The following is a 22,660-nucleotide window of genomic DNA, read 5'->3' as shown; positions in this document are numbered from 1 at the left end:
ACTTATTAGTGAACCAGATAGCTTTTTATGACAATCAATAATAGTTTCATGGTCATCATCACTGACACATTCCAGATTTATTAATTGAATTTAAATTCCACCAGCTACCGTGATGGGATTTGAACCCATGTCCCCATAGCATTAACCTGGGCCTCTGGATTACTAGTCCAGTACGCTACCACTAAGCCACTGCCTTGCCTGAATTTCAATAGCTGATCTGCTTCAGGATGAATGATTATAGTAATCTGTTATGTTTGAGAATTCATTGTTAACAGAGAACTATTCTGCTATATGGCCATCATTTTTAATATTAAACCACACTCTATAATTTATTACGCTAAGTACTGCTGTGGCACATGCTGAGCTGTTAGAATAGAGGGAGGTTGTTTAATTTATTTCGTATTATTTAGATACTTACTAAACTGTGTATATTATCTTGCCCCTCAAATTCTACTGTCATTGCCCCTCCAAGTGTTGAAGGCAGGGAATTGATTATATAATAGGAAGGTTAATCTGCTAGCAGAGGTCCTATGGTACCTGACCAAATGGTTCATTTTCATATGGGGACTAGAGCATTTGGCGTCAGCAGCCAATTCAACCGATAGGCTACCACAACTCTGACCAGTCCTGTTCCTGCACATACACTTCTTGCCACTGTTTGTAGGTTGTTGCTTAGAGGCATTCTTCTAACACTTTACTATGCAAAATGGGGATCAATTGTGATTGAGCTCAAACAGACTCATTCACAAAGACTAGGAAGTAAATGTAGGACCCTGATCTATATGGTTAAGAACTACATTATTCACAGTTTAAGTTATTGAGAGCACCTCACATAGCACCTCATTTGAAAGCAGAAAAAAAATCCAAATTGAACCATAAGTTTCACATTACAAGTGTTTAAAATATATATGTGAACCAACTCATCACCATAATTATTAAACTCTCAATTCTTCCTGTTGGATTTAGAGGCTGGGTGTTCTTCATGTTGGCCAAAGAATTGAAGAACAAGCAGAGTTTGAAAAAATTTACAAAAACGGTGAGTTTCAATTCAGTTATCAAAACCTGTTTGGTGAAGTCTTTTACTATGCAACAGCAGGCTTCTCCATTCGTTCAGCAAGTTTATTCATGATTAAACAAAGGGTATAGACCAGGGAGGTTTTGGGTTTGATTCCTGATTTGTGCTGAGTTGATCCCAGTAGTAGGAACAATACAATTGGTTTAATAGTCGTTTGGTAGTACAGAACTTGAGTATTGCTGAGAAAAGAGGGATTTTGCTTGTGAAAGCCTTTCATGCTCCACTCGTCAAGACAATTTGCAAGAAAATACCAATGTCAGGGGAAGCAACATATTTATATCGTATGAGAAGCGAGTGCTGATTGGTGGGCAAGTGGACTGTGGTAGAGAATGCACCAGTTGATGGTGACTGACAATTAACTGCCAAACACTGTTTGTAATCTAAACCAGGCAGCTTGACACTGGTCAAGACATTGCAAATTGTCCTGATGAGTGCAAGATGAAAAGCTTCATCAAAAAATGTCTCTCTTTATCAGCAATACAATTGCTTTTAATATCACTGCGCGTGGGTGGGAGAGTTCTTGCTTCTGATTGCTATCTGTTGCTCCCTGCTAGATGCGTTGTGCACTTGGGACTGTCAGGTGAGAATACAATGGTAATGGCTGACGACTGTGATGCTTCCATGCTCGCTGCCAGGGGCAATGCAAATTTTGACTATTTAGGCTAGCCGAGTATGCCAAAGGGAACCCTATACCAGCATGGGGTCTTTGTCTTTGAGAGAGGAGAAAATGGTAGAGAAAAGTTGGGAGGAAAATCTACAGTGGAAATAAAATCCAACAATTGTTACTTTTGCTGAATACTTTACAGTTGTTACCTTTGCTGACTGAAGTACTACAACTTAGCAATAATTTGATTTGTCCACAGCATGGGCAGATAATGCGAATGCATGTGCCAAACAGTATGCTGGAACTGGGGCCTTAAAGACTGACTTTACAAGGTAATTATCTTTGAGCATTAACTCTTAACTGTTGTGGTTAGTTTACGCCTTGCATGCTTTGTTGCAAACAGATTAATATTGCATGGGAGGGGAGCATTGAAAATCTATTTGAGTGTGGGATATGAAGTTAAAAAATCCAATTGTCTGATTTTTGACGCTTGCAGTTTTCCAAAGGTAATTGGATGATTACCTGAAGAGAGAAAATTTGCAAGGCGGGAGGGAAAAGCAGGGGGCCTGGGACTAGGTGAGTTGTTCTTGCAGAGAGCTGGTACAGATACAATGGGCTGAATGGCCTCCTCCTGTATTGTAGCCATTCTATGATTCTTTGTTGAGTGATTAAGAAAATGACAGCGTAAATGCTCTTTACCTCAATTTATTCTGCTTTACCATTGAATTTTTTTTTGTCTTTAGAAGCCTGCAGAATTAAAAATCTGGTGCATGGAGCATCATGTAGTAAATGTTTAAGGTGACACATGAAATCTATTTGTAGCAGAAGTATCGGCTATTGTTTTTAACTAGTTGAACCAAACAAGGAATCTAAGCGAAAGCAAAATACTATGGAAGCTGAAAATCTGAAATAAAAACAACCAGCATTCTCTTTTTATTAAGGAATCCAAGCTATATGTGAAAGAAATGCACCATAGAATGACACAGAATATATAGCACAGAAAAAACTGGCTGGTTTCGGCTGGCGCTTGTACTCCATATGAGTTTTGGCCCATGCTAATGACCTTTTCCAACTGCTCCTGTATCCTTCTATTCCCTTCTCCCTCAAGTGTGCATCAAGCTTCCCCCTGAAAGGCAGCAGTACTGTTTGCTTCAGCCACTTCATGTGGCAGCACATTCCATGTTCTTGTCACTTACAGTAAATAAAATTTACTGAAGCTATCTGATCTCTTCAAGCAGGGACTTCCAAGCTGTGGGTCGCGACCCTCAGTGAGGTTGTAGGACAAGCAGTTAGGCGTGAGAATCGAGGCAGTAATGGAGGCTGTGGAGCAGAGACTCAGATTTGACAGTCCTGAGATTGGTTGCAAGGCTCCTTTAAATGCGCGCAATTTTTTTTTACCTATGGCAGTGGCCTAACCCAATGAGCTCTGAGCCTGATTGTTAACACCGACAGAGCCTGCAAAATGGGTGGATGTCTTATCGATGTAGATGTTTCAAGTGAAACAGTGCTTCAGTTGCACCTCCTTCAGTTTGGTCTACTGTATTTGCTGCTCCCAAGATGGTCTCCTCTACATTGGGAAGACCAAACGCAGACTTGGTGACCATTTTGTGGAGCTCAGTTCGCAAGCATAACCCAGACCTTCCTGTTGCTTACCATGTCAACACATCATCCTGCTGTCACGCCCACATGTCTGTCCTTGGCCTACTGCAATGTTCCAGTGAAGCCCAACGAAAACTGGGGGAACATCACCTCATCTTCCTGTTAAGCACTTTACAGCCTTCTGGGTTTAACATTGAGTTCAGCTTCAGACCATGAACTCCCTCCTCCATCTTTACCCCTTTTTTAGTCAATTTGGTGAAAATTTCTATTTATTTATTTGTTTTTTGTTATTCTCCTTCCCCAACACCCTTCCCCATAGTCACTTGTTTCTGTTTTGCTTTCATAGAGCACTGACCCTCATTCTGCTATTAACACATTCTGCTATCTTACCTTTATGCCGCTATCAACACCTTCTTTAGCCTTTAACACCACTGTTAACACTCCCTGTGTCTTGTGTCAATGACATCTTTGTCAATCTCTCCTGAGCTCCCGACTATCCTTGACCATCTATTTTGCTCCACCTGCTCGACCTCCTCTTCAACAGTATAAAATCAATCACATTTCTACTTCTCTTTAGCTCTGAAGAGTCGTATTTACTCAAAACGCTAACTCTGTTTCTCTCTCCACAGATGTTGCCAGACCTGCTGAGGTTTTCCAGCATTTTCTGTTTTTGTGGTAGATGTCTTGGTTTTTTGTGCCTGTGGCCCTGCTGTTTGAACCCTCACCCCACTCAACAACTCGTCCCCCTGCCTCCCCCCCCCCCCCCCCCCCCCCCCACCCCCCACTTTTCACTCTGGGGCCGTGCCATTGTGAAGTGTTAAAAAGGGGGTCACGGCAGAAAAAAGTTTGGGAAGCATTGTCTTAGTGGCTATCTTCTATTTATGTCTCCTTGTTCTGGACTCTCCCACAAGTGGGACAAAACATGCATTTGTAGTTTTCACATTTACCCCCCGTGGAACTATATTACCACAGCAAGCAGGCAGAACGTTTACAAATGTGAAGGACGGGGTGAAATTGGAATTGTTTTTGTTTTTGTGTGCTTTGCACATTTTATGCCATTAAGTATTGGTCATAGAATGACATAGCACAGAAGGAGGTTATTTGGCCCATCGTGCCAGTGCTGGCTTTTTGAATGAGCTATCCGATTAATCCCACTCTCCTCTTTCTCCAATTCTCTGCAAATTTCTCCTCATAAAATATTATTAAATTTGCTTCTGCCACTCTTTCAGGCAGTGCATTCCAGATCATAATGACTCACTGCGTACTCTTTTTTTTCCTAGGTTGCCTCTGGTTTTTTGGCAAATTACCTTTTAATTTATGTCCCCTGTTTACCAATCCACCTGACCCTAAAAACAGTTTACCCTTAATTATTCTATTAAAAACTCTGTGATTTTGAAAACGCCCATCAAACATTCCTTTTAACCTCCTCTGCTCAAAGGAAAACAATTTGGAACTGAGGTTTTTTTTCCCTCACCATGTATTGCCGAGGAAGCCTGATGTTTGAGCCAGGTTTGAAAGTGGATGCTTGAGGCTGAATAGCCGTCTGCTCAGTGTTTTGGTGGCTGGTGACTATGTGGTGAAGGGTCTCCCTGGGGTGCTGCAATAATCGACGGTTTCAGCAAGAATTGTAAATCCACGGCAGGAGGTAGGGCAGGGAATTTGCTGTGAGTGCAGGTCCACATTAAAAGGTTGTCCACCATTTGGGACACACTTTTGAGGTTCAAAATAGAAATATGATACAGGTGCAGTTAGGGTGAAACAGCATTGTTAGAGAAATATCAAGGGAGCGTTTGACATTGATGTAACTGGTTTGAGAGCGTTTATTATGCTGCTGATTAACAAAGTGGTAAAGTTTTACATTTGTCAGTGACTTGCTCCTTAGCCCTAATTTGACATGCAGATGCACGTGCACATGTTGACAGGCTTCCCAATGAAATCCCAGAGTTTCAATTCAGCTTCCTATTTCAGGCATTAGGTTACATATCCGTTTGGGATACCAGGAAGTGGAATATCACTTTTGGGATTTCATTTGCGTAGCTGGGAAGGACTGATCCAACCTTCCTGACCAAGTGGGAATTGATGATTTTCACATGGTAGTGGAAGTTAGAATAGCCGTAGTTACGTGATCTAAGCTAAACTTAAAAGAAGAGGCAATATGGGTAGAGCTCCGGAATAGGAAGGGTGCAGTCACAATGTTGGGGGTTACTGTAGGCCTCCCAATTGCCGGCGGGAGATTGAGGAACAGTTATGTAGGCAGATTTTGGAAAGATGTAAAAGCAATAGGGTTGTTGTGGTGGGTGATTTTAACTTTCCCTATATTGACTGGGAAACACTTAGTGCTAGGGGTTTGGTTGGTGCAGAATTTATAAGGTGCATCCAGGAGGGCTTCCCGAGACAATATGTAGATAGTCCAACTAGGGACGGGGCAAAACTGGACCTGGTATTAGGGAATGAACTTGGCCAGGTGGTCAAAGTTTCAGTAGGAGAGCATTTCGGGAAAAGTGACCATAATTCAGTAAATTTAAAGGTACTGGTGGATAAGGATAACAGGAGTCCTCGGGTTAAGATGCTTAATTGGGGGAAGGCTAATTATAACAATATTAGCCAGGAACTGAGGAATCTAGACTGGAGGCGGATGTTTGAGGGCAAATCAATAACTGACATGTGGGGGGGCTTTCAAACGTCAGTTGATAAGAATTCAGGACTGGCATGTTCCTGCTAGGATGAAGGATAAGCATAGCAAGTTTCAGGAACCTTGGATAATGAAGGATATTGTGAGATTAGTCAAAAAGAAAAGGGAAGCTTTCGTAAGGGCTAGAAGGTTGGGAACAGATGAAGCCCGTGGCGAATACTAAGAAAGTAGGAAGAAACTTAAGCAAGGAGTCAGGAGGGCTAAAAGGGGTCATGAAAAGTCACTGGCAACCAGGATTAAGGAAAATCTCAAGGCCTTTTATATAAATGTAAAAAGCAAGAGGGTAGCCAGGGAAAGGGTAGGTCCATTCAGGGACAGAGGTGGGAATCTGTGTGTGGAGCCAGAAGAAATGGGAGAGATACTGAATGAATACTTCTCATCAATATTCACCAAAGAGAAGGACTTAGTGGTTGATTTGTTTAGGGAAGAGTGTGTAGATAGCCTGGATCATGTTGAGATCAAAAAAGAGGTGTTAGACGTCTTGAAGACTATTAAGGTGGATATGTCCCCAGAGCCAGATGGGATCTACCCCAGAGTACTGAGGGAGGCAAGGGAGGAGATTGCTGGGGCCTTGACAGAAATCTTTGTATCCTCACTGGCTACGGGTGAGGTCCCAGAGGACTGGAGAATGGCAAATGTTGTTCCATTGTTTAAGAAGAGTAGCATGGATAATCCAGGAAATTACAGGCCGGTGATGCTTACGTCAGTGGTAGGGAAATTATTGGAGAAGATTCTTCATGACAGGATTTGGAAGCAAATGGGCGTATTATTGAGAGGCAGCATGGTTTTGTGAAGCAGAGTTCGTGTCCTAACTTGATCGAGTTTTTTGAGGAAGTGACAAAGATGATCGACGATGGAAGGGCAGTGGATGTTATATACGTGGATTTCGGTAAGGCCTTTGACAAGGTCCCTCATGGCAGACTGATACAGAAGGTAAAGTCACACAGGATCAGAGGTGAGCTGGCAAGATGGATACAGAATTGGCTTGGTCATAGAAGACAGAGGGTAACAGTGGAAGGGTGCTTTTCTGAATGGAGAGCTGTGACTAGTGGAGTTCCGCAGGGATCGGTGCTGGGACCTTTGCTGTTTGTAGTATACATAAATGATTTGGAGGAAAATGTAACTGGGCTAATTAGTAAGACACTAAGGTTGGAGGAGTTGCAAATAGTGAAGAGGATTGTCAAAGGATACAACGGATATAGATCGGTTAGAGACTTGGGCGGAGAAATGGCAGATGGAGTTTAATCCGGACAAATGCGAGGTAATGCATTTTGGAAGGTCTAATACAGGCAGGAATTATACAGTAAATGGCAGAACCCTTAAGTGCATTGATGGGCAGAGGGATCTGGGTGTACAGGTCCACAGGTCACTGAAAGTGGCAACGCAGGTGGATAAGGTAGTCAGGAAGGCATATGGCATGCTTGCCTTCATTGGCAGGGGTATTGAGTATAAAAGCAGGGAACTCATGCTGCAGCTGTATAGAACCTTGGTTAGGCCACACTTGGAATATTGTGTACAATTCTGGTCACCACATTACCAGAAGGATATGGAGGTGTTGGAGAGGGTGCAGAGGAGGTTTACCAGGATGCTGCCTGGTCTGGAGGTTATTAGCTATGAGGAGAAGTTGGAGAAACTCAGATTGTTCTCACTAGAGCGACGGAGATTGAGGGGCGACTTGATAGAAGTTTACAAAATTATGAGTGGCATGGACAGAGTAGATAGTCAGAAGCTTTTTCCCAGGGTGGAAGAGTCAATTACTAGTGGACATAGATTTAAGGTGAGAGGAGAAAACTATAGAGGAGAAGTGCAGGGCAAGTTTTTTACGCAGAGGGTAGTGAGTGTCTGGAATTCGCTGCCAGAGGAGGTGGTGGAAGCAGGTACGATAGTGGTGTTTAAGAGGCAGCTTGACAAATACATGAATAGGATGAGAATAGAGGAATACGGACCCCAGAAGTGCAAAATGTTTTAGTTGACTGGCAATATGATCGGCGCAGGCTTGGAGGGCCGAAAGGCCTGTTCCTGTGCTGTACTTTTCTTTGTTCTTTGTTCTTGTTCTTTGAATTTCACAAAGAAGATATTGAAGGTGAATAGTGACAGTGTCTCACATACGAGAAACTTGCATTCCTTTGCTCCAGAGTAGCATCTTTCTAGAGTGATATTTAAACACTTGTGTGTAAATATCAGAAATGTATGTGCTCCAGTAGGGGAGGCGGTGACATAGTTGTATTGTCACTGGACTAGTAATCCAGAGACTCAGGGTAATGCTCTGGGAACCCAGGTTCTAATCCCACCATGGCAGATGATGAAATTTGAACTCAGTAAAAAATCTGGAATTAAAAGCCTAATAGAATCACGAAGTGGGGAAAGGAAATGCTGCCTGGAATGGGTTTTCCAGAAGACATCAAGAGCTGTCTTGCCACCTTTTAGGATCTGCTTGATATTGACATGGGGCAGCTATATTGCCCAGTCTATTTGAAAATGAACATGTTACCATCTTCTCCAGATTTAAACAGCGCACTTTTAAAATTTTATTATTACCCCCTCAGCTAATCTGGTGTTTTTGGCGTCAGTATTCACAGTTTGTTTAATACACTTCCTTTTCTTTAGGACTGGAAAGAGAACCAAATGGGGTCTTGTGATGGATGGATGGAACTCGATGATAAGGTATTACAAGAATAACTTCTCCGATGGATTTAGACAGGTAAACTATTCTGTATAACTTTCTTATGGATCTTGACCAGCATCAGCATGTATTGGCTATTTTAAATAAATGATTCATTCTTTTCAATTGTTATTTGAATAATTCTTTTAGAATGTATTGAAAAGCCTAGATAGGGTAACCCAAGAAAGCTCTGCCTTGCTGATGAGCAGTGTTTCAGAAACAACAAACATTTGCATTCACTTAACACCTCTCATTTAGAAAAACGCTCGCTGGTGCTTCCCAGAAGCATAACCAAAACATAGACGATGAACCAAAGGAAGAGATATTAAGTGAAGTTACTAAAAGCTTGGTCAAATAGATTGTTTTGAGGAAGAGTTTAAGGAGATGGAGGGGTGAGAGGACCTCAGCAGTTTTACATGTGTATGGTAAATTATGGCTCCAGGCTAATATTTCAATTTTGTTCAAATTAAAGCTAGTATGATTTTAAAAGCCTCCTCGGGTAATATTCACACATGCTATTTTCTGCAAACTAAGATATAAAAACTATTAAGCATGATTAGACAGACAATTTAACCTGAATGTGCACCTTGAACAAAAGATTAATACCTAAGCTGAATTTCTCTTTCACATATCGGTCCATAGCTTGGAACACATGCAGGGAATGGTTTATCTACATAAAGTGTGGGATAAAAAGAAATTTGTTAAGCTGAAATGGAATTTCTGATCCCACATTTTAATTCTTTGAAGTCACAGGATCAAAATTCATCTTCAGCAGAGAAAGGGAAAGACTGCTGATCTTCAGTCGCTTTTACCCCTCCCACCCACACGAAATCTACATGTTACCCCCTTTGTTTGACATCTAGTTGGTAACCAGTTGCTTACCCTCTGACGCTATTGCCTTTATTCCTCCATCCTGTTAGGGGGATACGGTAGCATAGTGGCATTGTCACTGGACTAGTTTTCCAGAGACCCAGGGGAATGCTCTGGGCACCCAAGTTTGAATCCCACCATGGCAGATAATGAAATTTGAATTCAATAAAAATCTGATGATGACCATGAAACCATTGTCGATGTCACAAAAACCCACCTGGTTCACTAATGTCCTTTAGGGAAGGAAGCCTGCCACCCTTACCTGGTCTGGTCAATGTGGTTGACTCTTAATTAGGGATGGGCAATAAATGCTGACCTAGGCAGTGATGCCCACACTCCATGAATGAATATTTAAAAAATCATCTCTAGCCCTTCTAGATAGGGTATAGGAAAGAAAGTCCTGACAGATGATCCTCTCTCTCCCAGCACCCCCTTCCTCTCCTCCTCCACCCCTCTCTCACCCACCCTAACTCTTCCCTCCCCCTACCCTGCCCTCAAATTTCAAACAATGTAGTATAAATTGTTGTGATTGTTTGAAATTTGGCATTCTTGTGCTTGTCCAGATGAGTGCAAGGCGAAAAGCTTCGGCAATGTGTCTCTCTTTTCAGCAGTATTCAAGCTCAGTACTACTTAGTGACTGTTTGAATTAGGTAATACATTCTATACATTTATTACTGTTGCAGGATTCAATAGACCTGTTCCTTGGAAACTATGTTGTGGATGAGGCTGACTCTTTAGCCTTATTACATGACCAGAAAGAGTGGAGATTCCTAGCGGTGAGTTTGAAGACGATTGTTTGTTTTAATAAACTATTTATTACTGAACAGTACCCTGGTTAACAATTTGAATCTGTGTAATGTTGTTACATATGCAAGATAAAATTGACATTTCCTCTCTATCTTGTTTGCTTCATCTGTGGCCTTTAGCAGAGTTATCAGTGATTAATTGCTATGGAATGTATTTGACAGGACTACTGAAGCATCTCAAACTGCGAATTGCTGGTGTTTAGTTAGTCATAGGTGATAGGATGGATAGCAGTCCTGACGTGATACAAGCTTAAGCAGTTGCCTAGGAGGCATGGTGATCAGAAGCAAAGATTGCGGGTGAAGAGGCGTCAGCACTGGAAATTCTGTTACAATTTTGAGACGCAACAAATAAAATTTCATGAATAAAATAGCTTCAATAAGTCTTGCATTTAGGCAGTTAGTGTTGCTTAAATGTCATTCTAACGAAGCAGTCATGTTGGGATTATTCGTCACTTCCACACATCAATTGGGGATGTTAATAAAGGAATGTGGTATATTTAATATTGGCACTTGAGCAAACCTAGAAAGGAGCACAGTTTTCCCTGGTAAATATTATTCTTCTCCTTTCACAGCTGCCTATAATCATGGTTGTGGCTTTCTCGATGTGTATCATCTGCTTACTTATGGCAGGTGAGTAAAAATCTTGAAATCAGAAGTAATAACCAACACGAATGTTACTACTATCCTGCATTTTGGGATTCAACTTCTTTTTTTTGTTCATGGAATATGGGCATTGCTGGCAAGACTAGCATTTTTGGTCCATCCTTAATTGCTCTGGAGAAGATGGTAAGCCACCTCCTTGAACGACTGTAGTCTGTGTGGTGCAAGTACACCTACATGCTGCTAGGTTGGGATTTCCAGGATCTTGATCCAGCAACAGTAAAGAAATGGCGAAGCAGTTCTCGGCCAGGATGGTGGTGTTCCCATGTGCCTGCTGCCCACGTCCTTAGACGTTGCAGGTTTGGAAGGTGCTGTTGAAGAAGCCTTGGCGAGTTACTGCAGTGCATCTTGTAGATGGTACACAGTGTGGGTCAAGCAAACTGCCTTGTCCTGGATGATGTCAAGCTTTTTGAGTCTTATTGGAGACACACTCATTCAGGCAAGTGGAAAATATTCCTTCACACTCCTGACTTGTGCCTTGTAAATAGTGAACAGGCATTGAGTGCTTGCCTTAGAATTCCCAACATCTGACCAGCTCTTGTAGCCACGGTATTTATATGGCTTGCCATTTCAATTTCTGGTTAATGGTAACCACCGCCCCCCCACCGGATGTTGATGGTGAGACATTCCACAATGTTAATTCTAATGAACGTCAAGTGGAAGTTGGTTAGGTTCTCTTCCATTGGAGTTGGTCTTTATCTGGAACTTGTGTGGCTTGAATGTTAGTTGCCACTTATCAGTCCTTACCTGAATGTTGCCCAGCTCTTGCTGCATGTGGGCCAGGCTGCTTTGTTATCTGAGAGGTCATGAATGGTGCCCAACATTGTGCAGTCATCAGCGAACACCCACAGTTCTGACCTTATGACAAAGGGAAGGTCTTTGATGAAGCAGCTGAAAAGGGTTGGGCCTAGGACATTACCCTGAGAAACTAAAGCAGTGATATCCTGCAATTGAGATGATTAAATTAATTCAATTAAACAATTTAGCAAGGTGCATAAATTCTAAAATCCAGAGCTTTTTCCCCCTTGGAGTGTTGCTGTCAAGTTCCTGTATCTGTTCAAGAACTTTGTACTTTCTGGGTGTACCCAAGGAACATGTTGGTCATCTCAGAGTCAGAGGTCTACAGCACAGAAAAAGGTCCTGCGGCCCATCGAGTCTTCGCCAGTCAAACAAGTACCTAACCATTCTAATCCCATTTTCCTGCATTAGGCCCATAGCCTCGTCTGCCATGGCATCACAAGTGCACACCCAAATACTACTTAAATGTTATGAGGGTTTCTGCCTCTACCACCCTTTCAGGCAGTAATTTCCAGAATCCCCCCACCCTCTGGGTGAAAACATTCTTCCTCATGTCCCCTCTAAACCTCCTGCCCCTTACCTTAAATCCATGCCTCCTGGTTATTGATCCCTCCACCAAGTCTATATCCCCTGGTTACTGATCCCTCCACCTTCATGTCTACCCTATCTATACCCCTCATAATTTTATACACTTCAATCATGTCTCCCCCCACCCCTGCAATCTCCTCTGCTCCAAGGAAAATAACCCCAGTCTATCCAATCTCTCCTCATAACTAAAACTCTCCAGCCCAGGCAACATCCTGGTAAATCTCCTCTGTACTGTCTCTAGTGCAATCACATCCTTCCTATAATGCAGATTCCAGAACTGCGCACAATACTCTAGCTGTGGCCTAACCAGCGTTTCATACAGTTCCAGCATAACATCCCTGCTCTTATATTCTATGCCTCGGCTAATAAAGGCAAGTATCCCATATGCCTTCTTAACCACCTTATCTACCTGCCCCGCTACATTAAGGGACCGGTGGACATGCACACCAATGTCCCTCTGATTCTCGGTACTTCCCAGGGTCTTACCATTCATCGTGTATTCCCATGCCTTGTTTGTCCTGCCCAAGTGCATCACCTCACACTTATCCAGATTAGATTCCATTTGCCACTGATCAGCCCATTTAACAGGCTCGTCTAGATCCTCCTGTAATCCAAGGCAATCCTCCTCACTATTTACCACCCCACCAATTTTCGTGTCATCCACGAACTTACTGATCAACCCTCCTATATTCAAGTCTAAATCATTTATATATACCACAAACAACAAGGGACCCAACACTGATCCCTGTGGAACCCCACTGGACACAGGCATCCAGTCACAAAAACACCCCTCGACCATCACCCTCTGCTCCCTGTCACTCAGCCATTTCTGGATCCAATTTGCCAAATTGCCTTGGATTCGATGGGCTCTTACCTTCGTTATCAGTCTCCCATGTGACACTTTATCTAAAGCCTTGTTAAAGTCGAAGTAGACTATGTCAAATGCATTGCCTTTATCTACACACTTGGGTCACCTCTTCGAAAAATTCAATCAAATTGGTCAGACATTACCTCCCCATGTTGACTGTCCTTGATCAATCCCTGCCTTTCCAAGTGTAAATTAATTCTGTCCCTCAGAATTGCTTCCAATAATTTCCCCACCTTTGAGGTCAGACTGACTGGCCAGTAGTTCCCTGGTTTATCCCTTCCTCCCTTCTTGAATAACGGTACCACATTGGCTGTCCTCCAGTCCTCTGGCACCTCTCCTGTGGCCAGAGAGGTATTGAAAATTATTGCCAGTGCCCCTGCTATCTCCTCCCTTGGCTCATTCAACAACCTGGGATGCAGTTCATTTGGGCCTGGAGATATATCTACTTTTAAGCCTACCAGACCACTTAAAACCTCCTCCCTTTCTATGCTAATTTCTTTAATTATATCACAGTCCTTCTGCCTTATTTCCATACCTATGTCATCCCTCTCACTTGTGAACACTGACACACAGTATTCATTTAGAACCCTTCCTATGTCTTCCGGCTCCACATACAAATTACCACTATGGTCCTTAATGGGCTCTACTCTTTCCCTAGTTATCCTCTTACTGTTAATGTACTTGTAAAATAACTTTGGATTTTCCTTTATTTTACCTGTCAATGTTTTTTCATGCCGTCTTTTTGCTCTCCTAATTTCTTTTTTAAGTTCCCCCTACACATTCTATACTCTGGAGCTTCCGCTGTTTTGAGCCCTTGGTATCTGCCATAAGCCTCCCTTTTTCTCTTTATCCAATGCTGTGTACCCCTTGACATCCAGGGTGCCTTGGATTTGTTGGTCCCACCCTTTGTCTTTACTGGAATATGTTGGCCCTGTACTCTCCCTATTTCCTTCTTGAATAAGTCCCACTGCTCTGACTCAGGTTTACCTAAAAGTAGCTGCTCCCAGTCCACTCTGGCCAACTCATATCTGATCTTATTCAAATTGGCCTTCCCCCAATTTAGAACTCTGCTTTCTGGCCCATCCTTGTCCTTTTCCATAATAACCTTGAATCTAACGGAGTTATGATCACTGTCTGCAAAATGCTCCCCTACTGATACCTCTATCAGTTGCCTGGTTTCATTCCCTAAAATTAAGTCCAGGACCGCCCTCCTCTCTTGTAGGACCTTCTACGTACTGGCTTAAAAAGCTCTCCTGGATGCATTTTAAGAATTCTGCTCCCTCTAAACCTATCACACTATGACTAACCCAGTTAATGTTAGGGAAGTTGAAATCCCCCACTATTACTACTCTATTATTTTTACACTTCTCTGAAATTTGCCTACATATCTGCTCTTCTATTTCTCTCTGACTGTTTGGAGGCCTATAGTACACTCCCAGCAATGTGATTGCTCCTTTTTTGTTTTCAAGTTCTACCCATATGGCTTCGTTTGAGGAGCTTTTTAAGACGTCATCCCTCCTTACTGCTGTAATTGATTCCATGATCAATATTGCAATACCCCCTCCTCTTTTACCTCCTTCCCTACCTCACCTGAAGACCCTATATCCTGGAATATTGAGCTGCCAATCCTGCCCCTCTCTCAACCATGCCTCTGTGACAGCAATAGCATCATACTTCCATATGCTAATTTGTGTCCTCAACTCATCTACCTTATTCGTCAGACTCCTTGCATTAAAATAAATACCATCCAACCTTACCAAGCTCCCTTGTGCCTTAATTTCTATGCCTTCCAGACTCACTTGCGCTCTCCTATAATTTTGGCTGTGCTTCTCCCCTGCTGAACCTCCTCTCGGTTTCCCAACCCCTGTCTCACCTATAATTCTTCCAACATGCTAAGACAGAACTGCAGCAATTTATCTGGTTAAAGAAACAGCCTTTAAAAACCCTGTTTCTTCCAGCAGAGAGCGATTCTGAATGGTGGCTGGTTCCACTTTCAAAACGGTGTTTGATATACAAGATTTTCAGCTGAATCTTGTGACGTTATGGTGGTAGAACGGGTCGGGGAGGGAGGTGGTTAGGACAGCTTCCTGACCCAGGTGACTGAATTAAAAAAGAAAGATAGGAAATAATATAAACAAAAAAAAAATGAAAACCCAAATCAATAATTATAGTAGAGAACAAATAACTGGAGGACAAGCAAGATGAATAGCTGATGGATGAACTAAATTGATATTGTTGAGGTTGCACTGTGTAGGCTGAATGTTCATTAGAAAAGGCCAGGTGAAGGTTATTCAGTAGTTCTTTTCCTACCAGAAAGAAATCTACGGTTGTCATAAATAAGACTCAAGAAATAGGAATTTGAGTTGTTATCTGTTACATAATTAGAAGATAATTTATATACTGGAACATAAAACACAATGCAGAAATGGACTCTTGATTCTTGGAGTGGTTACTTGATTTTTTTCACTTGTAATAGAACATTTAAAAAGAAACACGGTGTTGATTATTTCTATTATAGGCTGTGCTTTAGTACATGTTGCCTGGCACTGAACATATCTAAGGAATGACTAACACCATACAGGGATCAAAAAGTATAATATTAAAAAGCAGGAAAGTTATGTTAAACTTGTATAAAGTTTACACTTTAGTCACACCGCACTCGGAGTGCAGTGCACAGGTTTGCTTCCCATATTGTGAAAAGGATATTAGGGACGTTGGCGAAGGTACACAAAAAGATTCACAAGAAGGATGCCAGAACTGAGAGTTTGTCGTCTTCTTGCGTTCCCTGCCCAAAGGCAGGTCCAACCCACAGTGCCATGACCACCTCCACCCATAGGTAGGGCAGAGAGGCAGGTCTCAAATCCATCTCAGCCAGAATGGTGATTGAACTCTGTGCTGTTGGCAACAATCGAATTCACACTGACTGTACATCCAGCTGAGCCAATCAGCCCCCACCCTCTGTACCAAGGAGTCTGAGTTGCTGTGGCAACATACACTTTTACATGCATGTTGTAGCCTGGAGCTATGAATCGTGCTGGTCGAGGCTCCAATTTATTTTCTGTCACGTGGAAAGGAATCTCTCCCACTCTTACCTGGTTGGGGTGTATTGGAAAGATTTACAGGTTGACACTGAACCTGTTCGGCCGTGTTATGAACACACCTTCCTTGGCCATGAAGTCCTGGAGTCAGATTTCAACCCAGAGCTTCTGGCTCAGAGGCAGGGACACTACCCACTGCACCACAAGACCTCCTTGAGAGTTTATACTTACCAGGAAAGGCTAAACAGGCTGGATTGCTTTTCTCTACAGAAGACTGAGTCCTAATGAATTGAACCCTAATGGAGGTCTTCAACATAATGAATGGGTCTGAAACGATTTGACATAGGAAGTTTGTTTCCACTTGCTAGAGAGTCAATGACCAGAGGTCAGAAATATAAAATAGTCATTAATAAATCCGGTAGGGATTTCAGGAGAAACTTCTTTACCCAGGGAGTGGTTAGAATGTAGAAGTCACTACCGCAAGAAGTTGTTCAGGTGAATGGTAATATATTTAAGAGGAAATTAGGTAAGGCCAAGAGGAAAAAAGAGATAGGAGGCTATAGGGTTAGATGAAGGGGTATGAAACATAATTGCTGGCATTGACCTGTGGGCTGAATGGCCTGTTTCTGTGCCATAGACTTGTTATATTCATAGACAGATTTGAATTGAGGAAAATGCTAGCTTGAATTTATTAATTTATTTAAACTCTTTCAAATATATGAAAGACTTAGAGTATTGCTTGTCACAATCACAGTGTGTTAAAACGTTTTACAGCCTATAAGTACTTTTGAAGTGTATCACTGTCATGAGAGACATGGCAACCTAATTGCACACTGCAATCTCCCACAAACAGCAATGTGATAATAGTTAGATAATCTGTTTTTATGATGTTGATTGAGGGATAAATATTGACCAGGACACCGGGGACAAATACTCTGCTTTTCTACGAGATAGATAGTGCTTGGGATCTTTTACATCCACCCGAGCAGGCAGATGGAGCTTTGTATTAGTGTTTCATCCAAAAAACAGTACCTCTCACAGTGTAGTACTCTCTCATTACTGCACTGGAACGTAAGCCCAGATTTGAGCTCAAACCCTGCAGCAGGCCTGTGTAGGTTGTTTACTTATTCTGGGTAACTATTCTTTGCCCATAGCTGTTGATCAGGTCAGATGTTGTTGAACATGCCTCCTGATTGTTGGATTTGATTTTTTTTTTGTTTATACTTCAGTCAAAATAAATTGGGTAAAATCTGTGCCTTTTGCAGGTCAGAGGTAAAACGTCCATAATTAGAAAACTTCAGGCTTGATCAGGAAAGGAGTTTTGGAAGGACAAAATGAAACACATTAACAAACATACATGATTAGCTGCCTCCTCAGCTCCAGCTTCATCTGTGCACTGTCATTCAGCCTGTCTGTTTTTGCCAGTTGATGTGGTGAGATGTCAGTGCTTACTCCTCTCAGCAGGAACAGAAAGCTTGGTGCAGCACACCCAGAGCTGCTGTGTGATGACATTAACATTTCTGGGTTTCCTCAACTTCAGTGTTAAATAAGGAGTTTGTCGTGGTAGAGGTAGTTAATCACATTTAATTAGACTCAGCCCTAAAGTTGAAAATTTGCTATTAAATATGCAATAATTACATCCCTGGTTGCTGATTTCTCATGATTCAAATCTGCTACTGCTGCTTCGATTATGACAATTCATGATTTGAATTTTTCTTTGGACCTGATATTAGGTGATACCTGGACAGAGACCTTGGCTTATGTGCTGTTCTGGGGAAGTGCGAGCTTTGGAACTGCTGCAGTTATTCTCTTCAATGGCAAGGAGTTTGTTGATGCACCAAAGCTGGTTCAGAAAGAAAAGATGGACTGAATTTGTACCTGTGGAAAGCAGCTTGGCCGCCAAGATTCTGTCCAAATGTGGAGGATCTTCTGACCTGCTTTCCACACCCAGACACTGAGGTGTTTTTTTTTTCTACAATCGATTTCTAACGGTGGAACTAATGGTTGTGATCTGCAGTCGGAGTTGGATCATTGAGCCTTAGGCATTATAAACTTTCTCCTCTTTGGTTCTGGACAATTTTAAGAACCACACTAGCGAAATAAAAAGGAAAAGAACACCTCCTGCTCATGCGATCTTCCTATTTGATGTCCAAAAACAAAACTCGGGTGTTTCATACAGGTTATCGGTTCAAATCCAGCAGGCCCACTTTTTTCTTCCAGTCATCTTGTTTGTGTATACCTATATCATGAAATAGAGACAGAACAGTAACATATTTGCAGAAATGAGTTATTGCTTCCAGACTTCAAGCTGTTGAATTTAAAGTTTTGTATAGAACAGCTTGGATATCAACTTGTTGCATGACCTTGGTTCTTTCAGTCCAGTGTTTTAAGCTGATGCTGCTTTCACATCTATCTGCAACAGATGTAACTTTTAGGTAGGGGACTGTAATTTACATGCAAAACTGTACAGTGAGTTTTAGACAAATATGGAATTTGTATTATGTTACAGAATCAACTGTATATCTTGTTTTCCTGAGTTGTGCATTATTTTCTTTTAGTTTCAGTATAGTTATCATAGCTGAAGTGTTGAAATCTGCTCTTTTTTTAATTTTTGCATTTGCTTGAGCACCCCTTCCAATTTAAGTATTATGATAATATTTAAACATTAACAAACTGTTGAAACACTCAGTGGAACAATTTAAGTTTGTTGCTATTAGTGAAATAATGCACTCAAGACTCAACCTATATTCCCCCAAACAGTGCCTAGTTTATTGGTTCATTTGTCTTTTTTTTAAACATATTTAAATGTCTTTAAATTGTCCAATGAATTGCAAAGGATGCCATCAGCCATTTCACCATACGTCTTTATTGGCAGTGTGCAAAGCAGGATTGAAACTATAGCGGAGCAACGAACTTGCAAAATGCCTTTAAACTGTTGTGCAATCATTGAGGTAGAGGGTGATTCAATCTGTGTATTTTGCAAATTGGGAACACATTGTCTTTCCAAATTGGAATTGTGGAATGTGTTGTAAGCAATTAGGTCAGACATTGGTGTAGGGGACCGGGGTAGGGAGCAACTTCTATTTATACGAGTGAAACTCTAATCAGTTTTCAAACTCTTTCCATTCCATTGCCCTGCTCTGTATTATGTTTTGTGTTCCTTTTTGGAGTAACAAATAAATTGAAAAAGGAATGAAGATTTTTATTGTGTCTTTTTCAGTTGTGTTTACAATACAATCACCAATACGGCCTTGAACTCAAGTGTGATGGAATTGTCTCTTTTGGAGTGCTCATGTTTTCAAGAAGGTCATTGTACTATAAATAAAAAAAAAAAATCCCCAACAATCTTGGAAGAACCAGCTGAGATTATGATCAGTTGAATAGAAAACGCTGGCAATTCTCAGCAGTTCAGTCAGCACCTGTGGAGAGAGAAACAAATATAACATTTGCGTTGTTAGAACTCCTGGTTCATCAACCAGAAACACTAACCCTGTTTCTCTCTCCACAGATACTGCCAGACCTGCTGAGCATTTCCAGCAAATTTCTGTTCTTATTTCAGATTTCCAGCATCCGCAGTATTTTACTCTTGTGTTCTGATCACCTAATCAACTGCAACAATGCTGATGGATTCCTTCCTGCATCCCAGCGATGTACTCTGCTCAGCTTTGTAATCTAAATTCCTGTTCCATTTCAAACTGCTGTCGCTAGGATCAGAGTGTAACTTCAGTAATGAACTGTTTCTCGTTTATACTTACCAGCAGCTACTGTTGTAATGTATCTTTAAGGGGGTGTATCTTAAACCACTATCCACTGAGACAGGATGTGATGTATGATCCTATGTACTCTGTAGACTGAATAGAGCAGCAGTCCTACAGTTCTATGTCTACATAGCCTCCCAGTTACCATTGTATGTACATAGCCTTAATCTTCAAATAAAGAACCCACAATCCTTGTTTAAATTGGTACGTTTACGCTAAACTGAAGGATACAACAGTTACGAGGCAAACAAGGGGAAAATGTAGCAGGTTGTGTCAGTATATTGCAGCTTCCAAAGGCAAGTCTTCGAATGGATTGAGAACATTTAGGAGTAAAAGCATGGTTTTCTGGTTGAGCAGCAGAAAGAGGTGGGCACAACCTGGACTGTCATTCACCTTTGCTCGTCAAAGAAATGGATCTGCCATCAGAAGCCGAGGGTAAGAAAGACGATGACGAGGTCAGAGGGACACTGAAGGCGTGCATGGACATGACGCCAGAAGAAAGAACAGCCCTTCTTGCTGTTTGCACATGCTACCTTTGATTCAGGAGACTGCTGAGGTCAGTGCATACAGCCCAGTGCGATTCAGCAGCCGGTTCACCCAGCATCTGTGCAGTAGAGAAATTGCTCTATCCCTGCGATAGAGCTATTCCAGGAATTCAATCCCAGAGAGTGCGCTGTAACTGATACCTGGATTAAAAAGCTCCCCATCTCACAAAAGACATCTCTTTTAAGATAAAAAAGCCACCAAAGGATATATAGATTGGTACAAGTACGAATATGCAGCCAGTGTAGGAAAGGGGTGATGGATGCATGGAGAAAAGTGCATGAGGCCGAGATTTGGACAAGTAACATGCACACCACACCAGGCAATGACCATGACCAACAAGAGAGTCTAACCACCTCATCATTGACCAGAAAAGCTCAATTGAACCAGCCACATCAATGCCATGGTTACAAGAACGGGTGAGGGGCTGGGTGTTCAGCAGTGAATGATTCAACTCCGACTCCCCAAAAGCTGTCCGCCATCTACAAGGCACAAGTCAGGAGTTTGATGGAACACTCTCTACTTGGATGATTGCTGATCCAACGACACTAAGGAATCTTGACACCACACAGGACAAGTAGTCTGTTTTATTGGCACCTCATGCACTGGCGTAAATGTTTTTACAAAAATCTGATGATCGTCCGTTGTTGTTTGGTAGGGAATTACAGGGACTTTAGTTTTACAACAATGATGACAGATTAACAACCATAAGATAAAAGCAAAATACTGTGGATGCTGGAAATCTGAAACAACAAAATGCTGGAAAAACTCAGGTCTGTCAGCACCTGTGGGGAGAGAGAAAAAAAAGTTAATGTTTTGAGCCCGTATGACTCTTCAGAGCTAAAGAAGAAAGTCTCTGAAGAGAGACTCTGAAGAAGAGTTATACGGACTTGAAACATTAACTGTTTCTTTTTCTCTCCACGATGCCGTTAGACCTGCTGAGTTTTTGCAGCATTTTCTGTTTTTGTTTCAAACAACCATTTACACTTATATAGGGTCTTTAATGTAGGCCCAATGTTAAATGTGGACCAGCGAGCACGGGTGACAGGTGAATGGGACTTGGAGCAAGTTAGGAAATGGGCAGCAGCTCAGTGTGGTGTATGACTGGGAGGGGAGCATGGAGCTGATGGCGTTTCTTTTACCTTGGTATCGGCAGTGTTTGAAAGGGAAGAATTTGCAGGGTTGTGGGGACAGGGGAATGAAAGGACAGGCACTTTGTTGTAAAATTCAATGATTCTCATAGCCAAAGCCTCGCATCCAATAAACTCAAAAGTTTAAAAGCGCAGAATGTAAATAAAAAGCTAAAATGAAGAATTTGTTTTTGTGCAATTTATTAAAATAAAAATACGTTTCAACTATGGAATTAAAGGGGCCATGGAATAAAAGGACAGTAGCAACATGGACACAAAATTGGCTGAGGGATAGGAAACAGAGTGTAATGATTAATGGATAATTTTTGGGCTGGAAGAAGGTTTGTAGTGGAGTTCCCCATGGGGTTGGAAGTGGGACCCTTGCTTTTCCTGATATATGTTAATGATCTAAACCTTGGTGTGGAGGGGGCAATTTCAAAGTTTGCAATGATACAAAACTTGGAAACATTGTAAACTGAGGAGGACAGTATAGAATGTCAAAAGGAGTAGTTGGTGGAGTGGGCAGATAGGTTGCAGATGAAGTTCAATGCAGAGAAATGAGAGGTGATTCATTTTGGTAGGAAGAACATGGAGAGACAATATAAAATAAGGGGTACAACTCTAAAGGGTTTGCAGGAGCAGAGGGACCTGGGTGAATTTGTGCAGACATCATTAAAGGTGGAGAGAGCAGTTAATAAAGCATACAGCATCCTAGACTTTATTAATAGGGAAATAGAGTATAAGAGCAAGGAGATAAAAACAAAATACTGTGGCTGCTGGAAATATGAACCAAAAGCAGAAAATGCTGGAAAGACTCTGGTCTAGCAGCATCTGAAGAAGGGTCATACAGGTAAGGGTCAAGAATTCTATCCAATGGGACTCTGAAGAAGGGTCATACAGACTCAAAATATTAACAAGAGCAAGGAGGTTATGCTGAAATAAAAGCAAAATACTGCAGATGTTGGAAAT

General features: G+C 41.8%; 1 protein-coding gene across 2 annotated transcripts in view; it reads left to right on the top strand.

Moving 5' to 3' along the window:
* LOC121276208 (phosphatidylinositol-3-phosphatase SAC1-like) overlaps positions 1 to 19,457 on the top strand; it is a 75,208-nt gene extending 55,751 nt beyond the window's left edge. For both annotated transcript variants that reach the window (XM_041184376.1, XM_041184375.1), the window contains 6 exons: positions 967 to 1,036; positions 1,939 to 2,011; positions 8,578 to 8,671; positions 10,186 to 10,278; positions 10,881 to 10,938; positions 17,994 to 19,457. In XM_041184376.1, the coding sequence (XP_041040310.1) occupies positions 967 to 1,036; positions 1,939 to 2,011; positions 8,578 to 8,671; positions 10,186 to 10,278; positions 10,881 to 10,938; positions 17,994 to 18,130 (525 nt within the window). In that variant the 3' untranslated portion in view covers positions 18,131 to 19,457. The remainder of the gene's footprint in view (positions 1 to 966; positions 1,037 to 1,938; positions 2,012 to 8,577; positions 8,672 to 10,185; positions 10,279 to 10,880; positions 10,939 to 17,993) is intronic.
* The last annotated feature ends 3,203 nt before the right edge of the window (positions 19,458 to 22,660 follow it).

Source organism: Carcharodon carcharias, chromosome 3, assembly GCF_017639515.1.
Source record: "Carcharodon carcharias isolate sCarCar2 chromosome 3, sCarCar2.pri, whole genome shotgun sequence".
Classification (NCBI taxonomy): Eukaryota; Metazoa; Chordata; class Chondrichthyes; order Lamniformes; family Lamnidae; genus Carcharodon; species Carcharodon carcharias.
This window is presented reverse-complemented; position numbering and strand designations above follow the sequence as displayed.